Source organism: Octopus bimaculoides, chromosome 2 (genome assembly GCF_001194135.2).
Source record: "Octopus bimaculoides isolate UCB-OBI-ISO-001 chromosome 2, ASM119413v2, whole genome shotgun sequence".
Taxonomy (NCBI): domain Eukaryota; kingdom Metazoa; phylum Mollusca; class Cephalopoda; order Octopoda; family Octopodidae; genus Octopus; species Octopus bimaculoides.
In genome coordinates this window covers 144,413,019-144,429,747 of record NC_068982.1, presented here as the reverse complement: position 1 = coordinate 144,429,747, position 16,729 = coordinate 144,413,019, and the positions used below count along the sequence as shown (strand labels likewise).

General features: G+C 33.1%; 1 protein-coding gene across 9 annotated transcripts in view; it reads left to right on the top strand.

Annotated features, from left to right (window-relative positions):
• LOC106875150 (FERM domain-containing protein 4A) overlaps nt 1-16,729 on the top strand; it is a 355,036-nt gene that overhangs the window by 98,772 nt on the left and 239,535 nt on the right. The window contains exon 1 of one of the 9 annotated variants that reach the window (XM_014923160.2): nt 7,740-8,245. The exons of the other annotated variants lie outside the window; for them this stretch is intronic. Within the exon in view, the coding sequence (XP_014778646.1) occupies nt 8,177-8,245 (69 nt within the window). The 5' untranslated portion in view covers nt 7,740-8,176. Of the gene's footprint in view, nt 1-7,739; nt 8,246-16,729 lie in introns of those variants that run through there. 9 annotated transcript variants of the gene reach the window in all.

Genomic DNA, 16,729 nt, shown 5'->3' with positions numbered 1-16,729 from the left:
ATATATATATATATATATATATATATATATATATATATAGCTGGATTGAATGGTACTGCCCAGTTGTCGAAACCATACTAATATCCATTTGGGCAGTTGATGATGGGAACACACATATATTATGCTCGATTGTGAATTTTTCGTATCTTAGGTCTTGTCTTTCATTCTTTTTAGTGGAAAGCATTTGTGGATTCATAGTCTGTGGAGATCTCTTATTTTGGCATTGTTTGGTTTTCTTCATAGGTAACCTAATTAGGCTTAGGCAATCTTTAAATATTGGTGTCTGGTTTTGGGAGGTTCTGTGGTATATATGTAATAGTAAATTCTTTGGCAAAAAATCAAAATGTAGTTATTTAACGAATATTTGAGCTTGTCAGTTTTGTTGTAGAAGAGTGTTCAGTGCTTTTTTGAGCAGTTTGTTCATCAAAACTCTGTCAATAGAAAAGAAAATGTGAGTTTGAACTTAAAGGAAGTGAATTCACTTAACCCACCAACGCACTTCTTAAAGCTCAATGGATGATAAGAATATAGTTAAATGTCTGAAGATGAAAGTAAAAATTTAGGGGTAGGCCAAGAAAGTAGTTTGAGGTAACCTAAAAAGAAAAAAAATAGAAAGAAAGGCAAAAAGTGGTGTCGGTGATAAAGGAGGTCACACCAGGAAATGACTAAAGATACAATTTTGCAAATTCATTCAATACATAAGAACAGGAAAAGAGAAAAATGAAAACATTAGAAAATTTTTTAATCATAAATATTCTTCGAAAATCTCCTTCATCCTGTAAAGTTTCCCCATGTAAACATGGGTTTTCAAGTTTTGAAATTTACAATTCTGAAAAAGAAGCATGTGATTTACAAGTCAATGCATATATTTTTTATTCATTTCCTTGTTTTAGTCATTGACTGTGGCCATGCTGGGGCACTGCCTTTCAAGGTTTTAGTCAAACAAATCAACCCCAGGACTTTTTTTTTAAGCCTAGTACTTATTAGAATAAGTACTAGGTCTCTTTTGCTGAACGTCTAAGTTATGGGGATGTAAACACATCAACACCGGTTGTCAAGCAGTGGTGGTGGACACACACACACACACACACACACACACACACACACACACACACACACACACACACACACACACACACACAGGCATTTTTAGTTTCCACCTACCAAATCCATTCACAAGACTTTGGTTAGCCTGAGGTTATAGTAGAAGACACTTGTTCAAGGTGCCATACAGTAGTACTGAACCTGGAACTGTGTGTTTGAGAAGCAAGCTTCTTACCACACACTAGATTTTCTTGTTGATAACCTCTTAATCACTTCAAAAAATAGGTTTGGTACCGTTTGAGCCATAAATATAATGAATTTTGAACACACGCCTTTAACACTGAGATAAGTAGTTTTTATAGTATAGTTGAGTGTTTTTCTTACCATTAACCACCACCCAGCTGGGAAGTGAATTTAGTTGGTTGTTGGCTTGATGTTCTTGAGGCTAAACTGACAAAAACACTTTCATTCAGCTGAGAGCAACAAGATGGTTATAGTATTGTTTCAGTTCACCCTGCTCAGTGGTCATTAACCTAAAGTATGTTGTATTTTCTGGCTTAGTTAACAAAGCACTTAAAAAGGAAAACCAGAGACTATCCTTGATCTGTGGTTAGTGTACCATTTGAATAGTGTGATAGTTGTAATGTTTCTCTTATTCATATAACAACAATACAAGAATACAAGAAATATTTCAAAATATTTCTTGTATTTTTGTTATTGTTGAAAGCTAAACATCTGTTTGAATGCCTTCTCTTTTTGTTTTTGTTTCTTCATTGTTTTTTTTTTCCACTTGACTAAAGAATAACTGTGGGGCCCATAGCCTATAATGATTCTCTTTAGCATAGAAGAGAGGAAATTCAAGTTAAAATTATTGGGTTAATTTGGTACTTTGGTACAGCTAATATTTTCTTTGAATTCCTGTAAAAGAAAAACTTACTCAGGCAGGAAATTCCAGACTGAGGCAGTGGTGCAGAAGAAAAGACCAGGCGTATAATTTAGTACATCAGGCTGTTAGTTTAGTTTTCACAGTAAATGCAAAAAGCAAACTTTTGATTCACACTTCACAACACATACTTTCCAAGTTCGTGACTAATGATTTAAAGTTGGAAATTTAATATTTTATTAGCTGTTGATAGAACAGACCTAGAAATCTTAAGTGTTAAGTTTTCATTGTAAGAGTAATTGTTAATAATAAATCTGGGCTTAATTTGAGTGGAAAATTGTATATATACAACTCCCTCTCCAAATGTCCTTTGTAACAACTTTCAAAGTATGTCAATCTGTATTTGTGATAATAATTACCATTTTACAACAGATTAGACGTATAATCAAAAGCGTTGTAGCTATGAATATCTCATCACATATTTTCTTCCCAGACACTCAGTATTTCTGATCACATTATTCAAGATGTCCCTGGCATTTTTTTTTAAGAAAATGGGATATAAGGAAGGCTGCTGCTTTTTCTAGCAGATTACCTTGGGTCATATTTGTTTATGCACTGTATAAACAGAATGGTAACAAACTTTTATGAATTACGAAAACTTACACGCAAATGCTCAAATTATCAAAAACACAATCAAATGTCTTGTGTAAAACACATCCTTAACCATCTAAGGTCCATGCTTACCTCTAGAATGGGAATATTTTACCTTTGTCTCAAGACACATTTTCATTTAACATTAATTAACCATCACATTGCAAATGCCTCTCCAGAATACATTGGTAGATGCTTTGATATTCAATCTCTGTTATAAGTTAACATTTCACATCTTACACATAATGTAATTTAGAACCCCACAGTTGCTGCATTTTCTCTGGCTTTACTGCCCAACTTCTTAACATTGTAATTATGGTCTACTTTTGCATAATGGCAGAAGTCCATTATTACCAATAAGTATTGCAATTCCCTGAGTTTCTTTCAGCTACCTTGTATCTAATAGCTTAGATATCATTAACTGCACTAATTATGTCCTGTAGTTAATATAAATTATCCAAGTTAGTTTTCAGTTTATGATTGTTCATTCTGTTTATTACACAAGTTCATCAAGACAGATCAAACATTTTAAACTGAGATTTCACTACAATGATTGAACACCTAAGAATTCATATACATTTCCAGCCAACTCTCATTCCTTAAAAATATTCAACTTGTTTTATATTATATATGTTTAAAATGTTTGCTATAGTCCTTAGATTAATTATATTGTGAGAGTTGGCCTTCTGCATATGGAAGATGTCACAAGATTTCAGCATTGATCTGAAAGAGAAATAAAAATTCAATTTATTGTATACAGTGCTCATCAGGTACACTACAACTCATCAAAAGTAGCCCAAAGTGCACAAGCAGTACATAGAATAATGCACAGGAAGTGAATAGTGAATGAGTTGTTAAGAAAAGGTGGGAGGGGGACATCAGGTGCACTGTTGGCAAATTTCAGGAAGCATGGAAATTTTGAAGGATGTAGTGTCCTGACAGTTAACAACCGATGCAGATAGTTTATTCCATGCTTCAGCAATTCTGATTGGCTAATATCGAGACTAATATATATTAAGTATTTGGATATAACTAGATCTTAATGGATACTTACTTCTACCAAAACAATTTTCATAGATGCCAACAAGGGACCTGCTATTACTATGTGGACATACAGTCGGCCTAAAATGGCAGCTAAATCTCCTTAAAATTACACCATAAAGTTTTCAATGAATGAACACATTAGTCAATATAGTGCAAGATACATTATATGTAAGAAAAAGTAAAAAGTAAGGAAAAAAAACTGGGTGAATCCACCTGGAACCCCTACGATGATAAATCTGTTCAGTCAGTACTGACATGGCTCTGAACAACTCTTCGCATAATGTTTATTCTGCCTCAGTTATTCTATTCCTATATGGTATGAACAGCAATTACAGGCGTTAGACCTAGACTTAGCCTTTTTTTAGGTAAACAAATACAACCTAAGGTTCTCTATTTTTTAGCAGGTATTTAATGCAACTGTCATATCAAAGTTTAAATTATCTGTTATACCTAAGATGGAAAAGGAACATCTTAAAATTTGCTTATTTCTATTATATTAATATTATTATTATTATTATTATTATTATTATTATTGTTATTATTATTATCATCATCGTCTGTATGCGCTGCTACATTGTGTATTGACAGATAATATTTCTCACAATAAAATTAACCATGGGTCTGTAGCAAAATCTTTTTAACATGCATGATGTAAGCTGAATTAAACATAATCAAAACTAAAACAATATTGGCAATAGGGACTGCTAAAGTTTAACATTAATGAAGAAAATTTCTATATTTGGTGTTGAGAATAAGAGCAGACAGGAACTGAATATGTACACATATGTGCTCAATCACTAGTGAAATCTCGGATTATTGATGGGCTAAACATCTAATCTAACTAACTTGTGTAAATAAAAGCATGAGTAACCAAAACTGAAAGCAAGGGTTTTTTTTTTTTTTATCAAGAAGGATATGAAGGTTCAGTTCCATCTAAAACTTCGTAAAGTTTATTTTTGATGGGTTATTCTTTCTCTCTCTCCTCTTCTTCTATAATTTAGTGATAACACAATGATGCTACAGAGTTAAGTGCAGATTTTGTTGTATTATGTGCCAAATAACAATCATCCCTCTCCTAAAAATAGAATAAAAAAGAAAAAAAGAAAAACTAAACAGCTTCTTTGGCTTGCCTAGATATCAGTGAAGTAATCAATGCAGATGTTATTCTCATTTAAGTTTCTAAAAACTTAGCTACCAAAATTTTGTTAATGACTTTTCTTTCATCTTGCTTTTTTTATTCCATTGTCTTTGCAAAATCCATCTTCCTTCTTACTGTTCTACTGCTGAAAAGTAACAAACTCAGACTGTCTGATCTATTTCAAGCAACGTCACAACCCCAACACATGCTTTTATTAAGAAAAAAACACAATAATGTAATATATTTATTATATATCAATTATTTTATATAAAATAGAATATTAAGGTTAACATTTCAGATGCAGATATGGCTGACTGGATGTGGAGTTTGCTCCACAACCACAGTATCTTGAACTAACCAATGCCTTGTAAATGGCATCAGAAGTCAGAAACTGTATTGAAGCTTGTTGCATGTGTGTGTTTGCATGCATAGGAATATTTACATTCTGCACATCTTCACATGACATTGTCAGAGCAAAAGGGCATTTTCATATTTACATCTCCTGCAAATAATTTGTCCTGTAGCTCAACCCTTACTTGAGAGAGAGCTAGGGGTTGGTGACAAGAAAGGCATCCAGCTGTAAAATACTATTTGGCTGGATAAGAAGATTAATGTGTGTTGTGTTCTCTGAACCTTTGTGGCCTTTAGATGAAGAAGCTGGATTAAGATAAATGCAACTTCTAAGAAAAAAAAATGTCTAGACATTTTTCAGATGATATCTAGAAAAATATATTCATTACCATAGTCTTATTAGAATTAACTAGCAGTTGTTAGATTTCATTACTATTACCACTTCACAGCATTTTTATAATTCTTCACAATTGCTGTTTTCAATTTCATTTGATACCATTGATGTAACATTTTCATTCTTGATACCTTTCCAGGCTGTTGTTTCATTAATTGCTTTATAAATTGCACTCAGTTCAAGTGAAAAATTATATTTAGTGTAAATTATTTAGCTAATGAATGGAATTAAGGCCATTTATTATCAAAATTGAGAAGTAATTAAATTTATGATCTAAACTGATATTGAACAGCTTTGGTAAAAATATATTGGTTTTTAATTTCAGAAGATTTTGTTTGAAATATGTCATCATTGGGAATTCTTGGGAAGAATTTCATAAAGCTCTTGATTTATATTGGCATCTGAATTATTTTACTATTCTTCATGAAGTGTAATGTTGGACATATCACTATAACAATTCAGCTACTACTAAATGTCTAACAACATCTTGAAATTGGTTAAACATGTAGTACCAAACCATCTGAATAGAGGAGCTAACATTTTATGGGACAAAGTGTAGACGTGGGCCACTGCAGAAAAAATTTCTTTTTAATAGTTTGGTCTGTTATTTCCTATATATATTGTTTCTGCTATTACCATTATATATTGCTTAACCCTTTAGCATTCACATTATTCTATAAAAACTAATGCTTATTTCGTCACATTGTTTTAAATTAATCATGCATTGTCTTCTAGCTTTGCAATTTTCATGAGGTAACCGTTCATTTTTAAAATGATATTGTAGGGTTCATGTGAAAAGCCAGATCTGGCCAATCTGAACATAAAACAGGTAGAATATTTTGGTCGGATATGGAAGTCTAGTAAAAAGCGAGTCTGTGTGCTTGTATGACTTGCTAGAAATAGAAACCAATTCTCCCTTGGGTTACACCCTACTATTTAAAAAAAAAATAAAATAAGAAAAAATATCTTAGATACCTTATGACTGAAAGAAATTGCATTGTAAAATGCTTCTGATCATAGGTCTTGTGGATTATGACTGACCTTGGGCTAAATAACATGTGTGTATGTTATAGCTTTTTAATTCTAGAGAACCCAACACTAAAACTAGTTAAACTAATTTCATTATAATTCTGTCATTTGAAACTAATAATAAAACATTTCGCTTCTCTCCTTTCCCTCTATACTGTTCAAGTTCAGCCTTTCCATCATTTATTGATACAACAAATTTATGTGATATTCTTTAGTCTTAGCCTACCCTGCGACATTTAACAAGCTGTCTGAATTTATCACCTCCATGTTAGCTGCCGCTACAAAAATTCAACCATTATTTATGATGGAAACACACCTCCAGCATTTTGAAATAAGGCTAACCAGAATTTATGATGCTATTACTAAACAGTATCAACACCTATATATATATATATATATATATATATATAAATATACATATATTCCCTAACCAATTAACATTATACTCCAAACCCTCTCGCAAGGTGTTATGGGACTATGTAAAAGGAAACCCAACATTTTGATAGAACTATTTTCAGATTGTTGGTTTATCCATTCTGCTACTTGACTCCAATAATATATTTATAAGGAAAGAGAACCTGGCTCGAAATAAGAAAGAATGAGGCTGGATTTGATTTAATCCTTTTGGGTTCATGATCAAATCCAGGTAGTGCTAATATTACCTCTTTTTTTTCTTTCTTTTTACCTTTCCATAGTCAGTAGAAAAACAGTAACAATATGCTGGAAATATAGTTTAAATCTCCCAGTGTATTTATTCAAAAGAAATCAATAGTACATTGTTCAGAAGTCACTACATTAAAATAAATTGAGGGAAATATTCCCACTAAGCAGTTAACCCTTTCAGAAGTTAAGAGAGCTAAGCTTTCTGTTTTACTTTATTTTATTTTATGTTTTATTTTTTTCCATAATAGAAACGTTTTTTCCAATAAATCCAGTTTATGCTGTCATTCTACTTATTTTCTAGGCCTGAACATCACTAGTCCCTGTAGAAATATCCGAACCAATCATTCTAGTGTAGTTGTTATCCTTTCATGATATTAGTAAAACGACAGGAGAGCTATCGCGTTTTAATTCAATTCCTTCCCCCGTCATCGTCCAGTATTGTCTTTCTCTTAAACGCTTTATGAAATCAAATTTATTGATGATTGAGAGTGCTTTTGTGTAATTCATTCATTCTATTTTTATTCGTTAATCTCGTTCAGTTAGTAACCGCTCTGCCTCAGTCATTCCAACCACTTGCTTGACCAACGCTGATATCTGCAAGTTTAATTTACCACACTAAATTCATATGCATTCTGTCATTATCATCTCCGATCGCTACATAATTAGCAAGTGGTCAGCTGGTTACAACACTCTATCTCATCACAATCGTGAACTTGCTGTAGTCGGTGGCGGAGTAGGGAGAGAGCCGATCACTTTCTGCTTGATAATGTTCCAAACTACGTAGTTGGTCCAAGGCTATGAAAGACGACTACTGCACTCTCTATACCACACTTACATACTCACACACATATACACACACAAACATGAACATATATGTACACTTTCTGTGCTGAACCACTCAAGCTCTTCCATGACGTGACAAAAGAAGGCATTGTTTTCGGAAATATCTCTCATTTAGCGGATCGGCAACAATTTGCTGATGTATTTCTCTTGGTTAGCTTGTGCTAAAGATTTCTTCATGGGACAGTGTATATGCCAGCGGCATCAGGTGAGTACACAAAAATATATACTGGTGGTGCTGCTACTGCATAGTGACTGGTGCACCTTCATAACATCATCTAGTCAGTTGTTATTTACATAGATAATATAAACACTCCCCCTTTCTCTCTGTTTCTGCCGTTTAGCGCACCATGCGACACAGACATGCAGTTGTCTGTATTTATCAACATTATTGTTAAAATTTAATTATTGAAATTGTTATTTCACTATTTTACCATCGTCTTCATTATTTACATTTATTTTCAATCATATATGTTATCTTGTGTGATTTATTTTATGAAAGTGTTAGGATTTCCGAATTATGATACATACATAGTGTGTGTGTGTGTGTACTGTAAACGAAAAATAGTAAAACTACTAGCTGGGTTTATTTTTCTCTATAATTCCTCGATTATTTTTGATGTAATACTACCAAATGCTGATGTAAGGTGTGTGTGTTTGTGAATTGCCCGCTGCGGTTTTAATTATTTATAAGAAAATTTGTAATGCTATCTATCCCCTTTCCCTAATGAATTTCCTAAATGTGTTTCTTTTTAGCTTCATTTGGAAAATAATTTTTTTTCTCCTAAAAATGTTTTAGTGTATCTTATGTGATTTCTTCTAGATCCTTGTCAAATTGTAGTGGGAGAATGTTTGGGGTTTCAATTTTGATTTTTGTTGTTGCCCTGCCTGTTTGTGTTATCCTAGTGGATAATTTCCAATCTCCCTTAAATGAAAATCTTGTGAAAGAAAATGTTACATTTCATGTTTGATTTGTATAAAAATAGGAAATTTGTCTCCTACACAGTTAATAAACTTTGATCGTGGATGCCACCTAAATATTATTGTTTTCGTCTGCGATATTTCAAAGGCACTCGGCCAATTCTCTCAGATAACATTAATACCGTTTCTAATCTCAGAGAAAGAGAAAGAAAATTGAATTGCACATTCCCCGCTTTGTGATGGGAGGGGTAGTCCTGGAGACATTCAGTCCGTTTACATTAAAGACGGGATCATTTACAGTATGAAATTTCGGACTATAACTTAATCCAATGTTTCGCTATGTGTAATGTTTGTTTTTTCACATGGTAGCTGTGTATGTAAACTTTCCCGATACACATTTCGTAGCTAAAAATATCTTTGAAATAATTAAACGATAGTTGTGCTAGATGTTCTGTAACTTCCAGTTTTTGAAGTTAAGGATATTTTCTTTTCTTTCTTTCTTTCTTTCTCATTTTGATACATAAATATCATATCAGTCTGATATGGTGATTCTGTGAGTCGGTTCACTGTGTATCTTATATGTTGTCTAATCTGTTTATCATTTGTGTCAAGCTATTAAGGGTAGCTATCGTTTCCAAAATCCACGCTACAGCTTTATTTATTCACTTATATATTTATTTGAGAAAACGAAAACTATTTGTTTTGTCTACTTCGATGTATTTGATATTACCTAATATATACAGCATTTAGTGCTGTGTTGAGCATCCTGCTGCGGATAGCCTGTGAACATTGCGCATTCATTTACCCTGTTTAATGAACTCGTTAAGAACATATAACAGGACTTAATTATGTTTATAAGCTCCGTGTTGAGTGTTACTTTTAAGTTAGTGGGGGTGGTCAAATAAATAATTAGTAATACTTTCATAACTTGTAATGTTGGCTTTCGGCTGTTTTATTTGATAGCAGATAGATAAATGAAGTGAGCGTCGGATAAGAATGGTTTGCGGTAATTTGCTCCGGCTCCATACGATCTGAGTTCAAATTTCACTGAGGTCATATGTCCGAGGTCGATAAAGTACTAGTCAAGTACATGGGCCGATTCTCTCTTTCTCTCTCTCTCTCTCTCTCTCTCTCTCTCTCTCTCTTTCTCTCTCTCTCCCTCTCTCTCTCTCTCTCTCTCTCTCTCTCTCTTTCTCTCTCTCTCCCTCTCTCTCTCTCTCTCTCTCTCTCCGCTGTAAGAGGTCGTTTGGGGCCATTCACAGTGTCCCTTTCTACAGAAACGAAAAAAGATTGAGCGAAGAAGGACTAGCCCTCTGATACGTTACAAAAACCGCTGAAGGACGGGTCAATGTGTAACACAGAGCGAAAATGTAAGAAATAAATTAAAAACTGCAGAGTTTAGCTGCTCTCTATTGGTCAAAATTGGACATCCAAGACTCATACATAATCACTTTTTCTGGTTCATTCATATATTTTTGTTAAATTTAGTACTTGTGAAAATTTAGTTGTAACTAATTTTTCCATGTCAGTTGGCAAGTACAGGACATATTGTATGTTAATATTCTTCTGGCAAATAATGAAGTGAATTTTTATATTTGTGGGAATAAATTAGACAGCCAGGTATCTTTACAGACTTCATTGTCAGAATAAAGATACTGAATGTTAGCTAAAGGTTAAGACGAGATGTGGATGGTTTAATAATTACATTGTGATAAACATAATTTACAGCAATGGGTTCTTCATACCAAATACAATATAATTTGCTTAAATATAAAATTAGTTTAACAAATTTTTTTTAAGAAAAATAAAATCAAAATATAGAGAAATAAGTTGCGAAGAAATCGAATGGTTGTAAATTTTAAGTAAACATTTGGAAAGTAATGTTAAGCTGCATTCTTGAACATGCTGGATATAAAAGAAAGAATTCAGGGGGATGTCTTCAGTAACGCTTCATCATAGGGACATGCTCCTATGGCTTGATCTCATTTGCTATAGTGAATTGCCTTGCAGTGTTGTTGTTTAGCTCCCCCTCCCCAATCAAAGGCTTTCCTCTCATGACCTACCCATCTTATGTATCTACGCCTACAGTATCCAACATGTCATTTCTTTTTTAAGATAGGTATGATTTGAAGGAGATTTGACTGTTGTTTCTACAGGTCAAGCAACAACGCAAAGGCACCCTAGTGTAGTTTTAGGGGTGGGTGAACAGATCTGGTTCTGAAGAATGGTGCATCTTAAGTTTTTGCACTCTAATGTTATGGTTAACATTATTTTTTTTTATGTAATAAAGTATTAGAAATAAATATTTTTATAATGAGTGGTGGGTGTCAGAATGTCTCAATCACTGAAGAATTGCCTTGCTGTATTTTGTCCCTTTACATTTGGAGTTCAAATACAACTAGATCATTTTATCTAATCCTCCCCTATATGGATGATTTTATTTTTCTAAAGATAAAATAATCTAGTGCAAAAATCAAATACATGACATCACACAAAATATGTGACCTTGTGGTTAAGTTAAAAAATTATCCCTATTTTTATTAGAGCCCTTAATATAAAGCAAGAAATTATCAGAATCTTGAATCTAGTAATACCTTATTCTGTTTGTTTCAGCTCTTTCAAATTCTGAGTTTCAAATTCTGCCGAGACTAGTTTTGTGTTTTGTTCTTCCAAGGCCTATAAAATAAAGTACCATTCAAGAGTGGTAAATTAGCAGGATTGTAAGAATATTGTACAGATACTTTCTAGTATTTCATTTTAGCTCTCTTGACATTGAGTACCTAGACAAGTGAACTTGTCTGTATCATGTTCAAAAGAGGGTATCTACTGAAAGATATCCAAAGGAAAGCAACAATAAACTACTTTTGTATTCTCTTGATAAAAACTTCTATGGGAAGTGACTAGCATTTTTCAAGGAAGTCACTTGGAGCTCTTTGGTGGCTTGGTAGTACAAAGAAGGAACGACCTGATATTATCATCATCATCATCATCATCATCATCATCATCATCATCATCATCATACATCCATTTTCCCTGCTGGTATGGGTTGGATGGTTTGACTGGTGCTAGTAAGCTGGAGAGCTGCGTCAGGCTCCAGTCTGATCTAGCTTGGTTTCTACAGCTGGATTCCCTTCCAAACACCAACCATTCTACAGAGTGTACTGGATGTTTTTTTTTTATGTCATATAACTTGTAAAATATACTAATTTTCCTCTGAAATTGCTGTTAATTTTGTTTATCAGTCCATTTGCCAAATAAGTATACAATTCTAATATTACTTTCACTGCTACCTACCTCATATATAATGATTACAATTTCTTCCAGTTATTATAACTTTTACCTAATGACAGGATTTCTTTCTTTGTATAGAAAAGCAGACAGAACATGGGGTGTTGTAAGATTGAGCTGTTGTATGACAAACATTTAGAGCAACTAGAGAAGAAAGTTGATTTTGACTCTCAATGAGTGATATTAGAGTGAGTGAATTAGATATCAAAGGTTATACTTAATATGTACATGAGAGATGATTTAATAGATATGAACATTTAATACAAATGGTTGATATATGCAGAGTGAAAATAGGCTGAGAGAAAATAGGCTGAGAGTTGATTGTGAAAGGCCTCTGTATGGAAAAAAACAAAAAAACACAAAAACTAAGGAACATTCATTTGAAAGTCAGTAGCGAGATTTGAGAATAAAATGATTCTAGACCAAAAGGAACAGAGAGCTACAAAAATCCAACAAAAATTAATACTGTCAGTTTTGTGATTTTTCCAATTACTTTGATAAATAGCTTTTGTGATGTTGTATTGATATTCCATGTTTTCTTTGATCCTACTTGTAATTTGATTGCCTGTTACCACAAATTAACATGTTTATTCACTCAGTTTTCAAGTTATTTTCACCATCTTCATGTAACCTTTTTCTTTTGATAATTAACCCTAAGTTAACTCGTTGGTCAAAGGCCATCCAAACTTGACCAAACTCATCTCTTATTCTCAGTCATAGTTTATGTCATTCCTTAGACATAATTTTCATGTTCTTTAAAAAAATTTTTAATTCTCAGTTAGAAACAGTAACTTTAGAGGCCTTACCCTACATCATAACCATACAGGCAAATTGTATTAACATTGTGAAAGAAGGGACATTCTAGTTAGTACTGTTACTGCATCTGGAGATCTCTCTCTCTCTTTCTCTCACAGTGCTCTCTCTCTCTCTAAAAGAGAGAGAGAGAGAGAGAGAGAGAGCACTGTGATCTTTCTACTGTTTTAATCAGCTACTACATATTCCAGTATGTCTTTTGGTTTGTTCACATTTTAGTCCCCAAAAGATAGCTCAACTTTACACCAACCTTCTTTCAAAACTATTTTGTATGAGCATGAAACTACAAATAGATCTTTCTTAATGTCAATGTAATTTAAAGCTTTATGTGAAGTACTTCGTTTTGTCAAAATTATGCAACTGCAATATCTCATTCTCTATAAAGTGATAAATCTCAGATGAATAAAAATAAATATGGAGCTTTCTTCTTTATATTTCTTTATATCATCATCATCAACAACACTTAACATGTTTTCCATGCTGGTATGTTTTGGACACCTTGACAGGAACTGGCAAGGCCAGAGGCCACACCAGTTCCATAATCTGTTTTGGCTTGGTTTCTACAGCTGGATGCCTTATTGTTTCTGAATATAGTTACTGGGTCACACATTTTGCAGGAGGTAGTAATTGTTTAGATTGGTTTCAGACAGGTACATAAAAGGGCTCTTTCTAAATGCTGAAAGGCTTTCGTCTTGTAGCTCTCAACATTCTCTCATTCAAATGTTCTTGTTAGAAAATATATTGGAAAACATTTCACAAAATACTGAATTATGGAGCACTAGCAATGACCAAGTCAGTATAATAATGGACTGGATGATTTATTGCATGTAGTTTGGATCTTTGTTTAAGAGCTGATTATAAAAAAAAATCACCAGTAACATACTGAGGGTAGATTCATTAACTGTTAACTTTTCTCTATATAATTAGTCTTGTGCTTAGTTAATAGAAATGAGTTAACTCGGACTTATCTAGTGGCTAAGTTATCCCATAATTTCTATTTCTGGAGAGAAGAGACGAATGTAATCTCTATTTAGGAATTATCAAATTGTATATCTTGAAAGGAGAGCTAGAGCTCAAAATATCAAAATACTAATGAATTCAGAAAAGCTACACACTCACACACACAGACACCATGTTCACCCTTATCGTTGGTTATACCTTATCAAGATTTTCCTTTCTGTTATTAGCTTTACAAACATGAATTTATTTTTGTATTATCACCATTTATAGTTTGAAACTATAAAAAGCGTTACCAAAACTGTGGTAAAGATGATCTTTGATAGTTACAGCCTATGAAGTGTAGGTGTGTGTCAACATTATTTCTTGGAAAAATAATCAGTTTATCTATAAACTGGTTGGAAAGTACTGTTTAACATACTTGATAATCTAATATCAGAAGAAACAAGAAATATTTATAACTTTTTAGTGTATTTGTGCATGAGCAGATGTGAAATTAGATATCCTGGTTTAATGTAGAACAAAAGGGTTATGTGAAATTATGCATTTATTAGTTTTATTTAAAATGCTTAATTTTAGCTTGGCTCTTAGCAGTATTGAGCAAATCAGACTGGGCATTAAGTAGAAAAGTTAAAAAGAAAAGAGACTAATCTAGGATTGAATTAACTTACATTCTCACCCGATTGATTTGCAATCTGCTTTTCACATTCTCTTTTCCATTCTTTGCACCTGGAGCAGATTAATCTCTACATGAAGTTTTTACTCGACACGTTGGTGTTAGTGCTAAGAGATTTATTATTATCTTTTCTTCAATACATCTTCATTTCAGCTTAAATAAAATACGATCTAATGGAATTTCCATTGGAATTTTGATATTTTTAAAGGATTTTTTAAAAAAGACTTTTTCTTTCTCTCTTGATAGTTTCATTTCTATTTTCCTATATTAGCATGGATAAGATGGCTTTTGGAAAAAATTTATATTTGCATACTTTTGGAGCTGGTATGTTTACAGTTGAATGTGTTTTTTTCTAAATACTCAACTAGGATAATGGAGTTTATTACAAGGATAGTGGGACTTGCTGTCAACCAGTTAACCAAACTGAAGCGAGTAAAGTTATGTATTTTGCTCAAGTAGAATGCAATGCATGTTGAACATTCAAAACATGTGGTCATTTGATTGGTGATCCAGAGACGTTATCAGTACTTAGCCAGTGTGCTCCCCTTATTTCTTCAGATTATAAACTGTAAAGATTTCCCTCCAGCAGGAGACAATTGCTGTTGATGTTGCTTCTATGGCAGGGCAACGAAATGTTGGAAATAATAGAGTATTGGCCCAAGTATTTGAGATATTTAGCTACAGTCCTTCATCTACTGCACCCAAATATTGTCAGGGTCAAATTTATCTTCATTCCTTCTTGTTCATAAAATGTGTACTGTGCATGTGCAAGAGTTGTTCCAAAGAACTATAAGCCTTCTCAACTAATCTGAGGCTTATGATGATGTAAAACAGATTGTTATTACTGGGTAGATTGGCAGAATTGTTAAAGTATTGGATAAAGTGTTTGTAGTATTTCTTCTGGATTTTTACATTCTAAGTTCAAATTCTACAAAAGTCAACTTTGCCTGTCATTTCTCTGGGGTGATAGAATAAAGTACCAATTTAGTACTGGGGTTGATCATATTGACTAATACCTGCCCTCAATGCTGCTGGCCTTGACCCGAAATCCGAAACTGCTGCTTGTATTATTTATGTTAGCAGCATCATATGTCTGTCTTTGGGTTTAACCATGCCACATTGTTTTCAAATAATGTGTTAATTCCTCCAAGAGTCCAGTAAATGCAGCTAAAATTCTTGTAGGATGAATACAGAATTTTCTAATTTTCTGTTAGGAAACAATAATATGAACATTTTTCCAATAAATAATCACATTAATTAATGTGCATATTAGCCAAAATATGGTCAGCAATAGTATCCATTATTGGCAGACAGTTTTGCTATCATATTGCAGATATGGATAATTTTTACATTAGTGCTGGCAATTATATTGTGATCACACACAACTGGTGTCCATACTGGACTCAGGAGTAACAACAATTCACCAGAGATATGGATGTTTTGAGGGTAAAACTGTTTGGTTTTCCAATATTTCCATATCTACAAAATAAATTACTGGCAACAGCAAACGAAATGTATTTATAGCCAATGAAATTTCTTAACAAAATCAGAAATTGTATTTAAGAATTTTGTTGTTGCTTAGTTCTAGGTTTGGCTTTCATTGAGTAGACCTACAATCAGCAGCATTCCTGATGTGACCATTTCATCCTTTTGTAAATCTAGAAATACATTATTTGAAGTGTCCTTGTATTTTTGAGACTGTGGGATGTTTTTGGGGAGAGATTTTGCTGTTGTTTCTTGCAAATCAAGAGACTGAATTTTCTTTTTTTTTTTTAACAAAAGAATAATTTTTGAATGACAACCTTGATGTTTTTTTTTTTTTTCATTTAGCTTTGACATAGTTGAACAAAATTTGACTATTGACTTAGTGTTACTATGGCCATTGGATTTTCCTAGGAACATAATTCTGTCTGCTTGAGTTTTCACAGCCAATAGGTTTCTACTCCTTTTTTATTACTCTTTTACTTGTTTCAGTCATTTGACTGTGGCCATGCTGGAGCACCGCCTTTAATCAAGCAAATTGCCCCCAGGACTTAT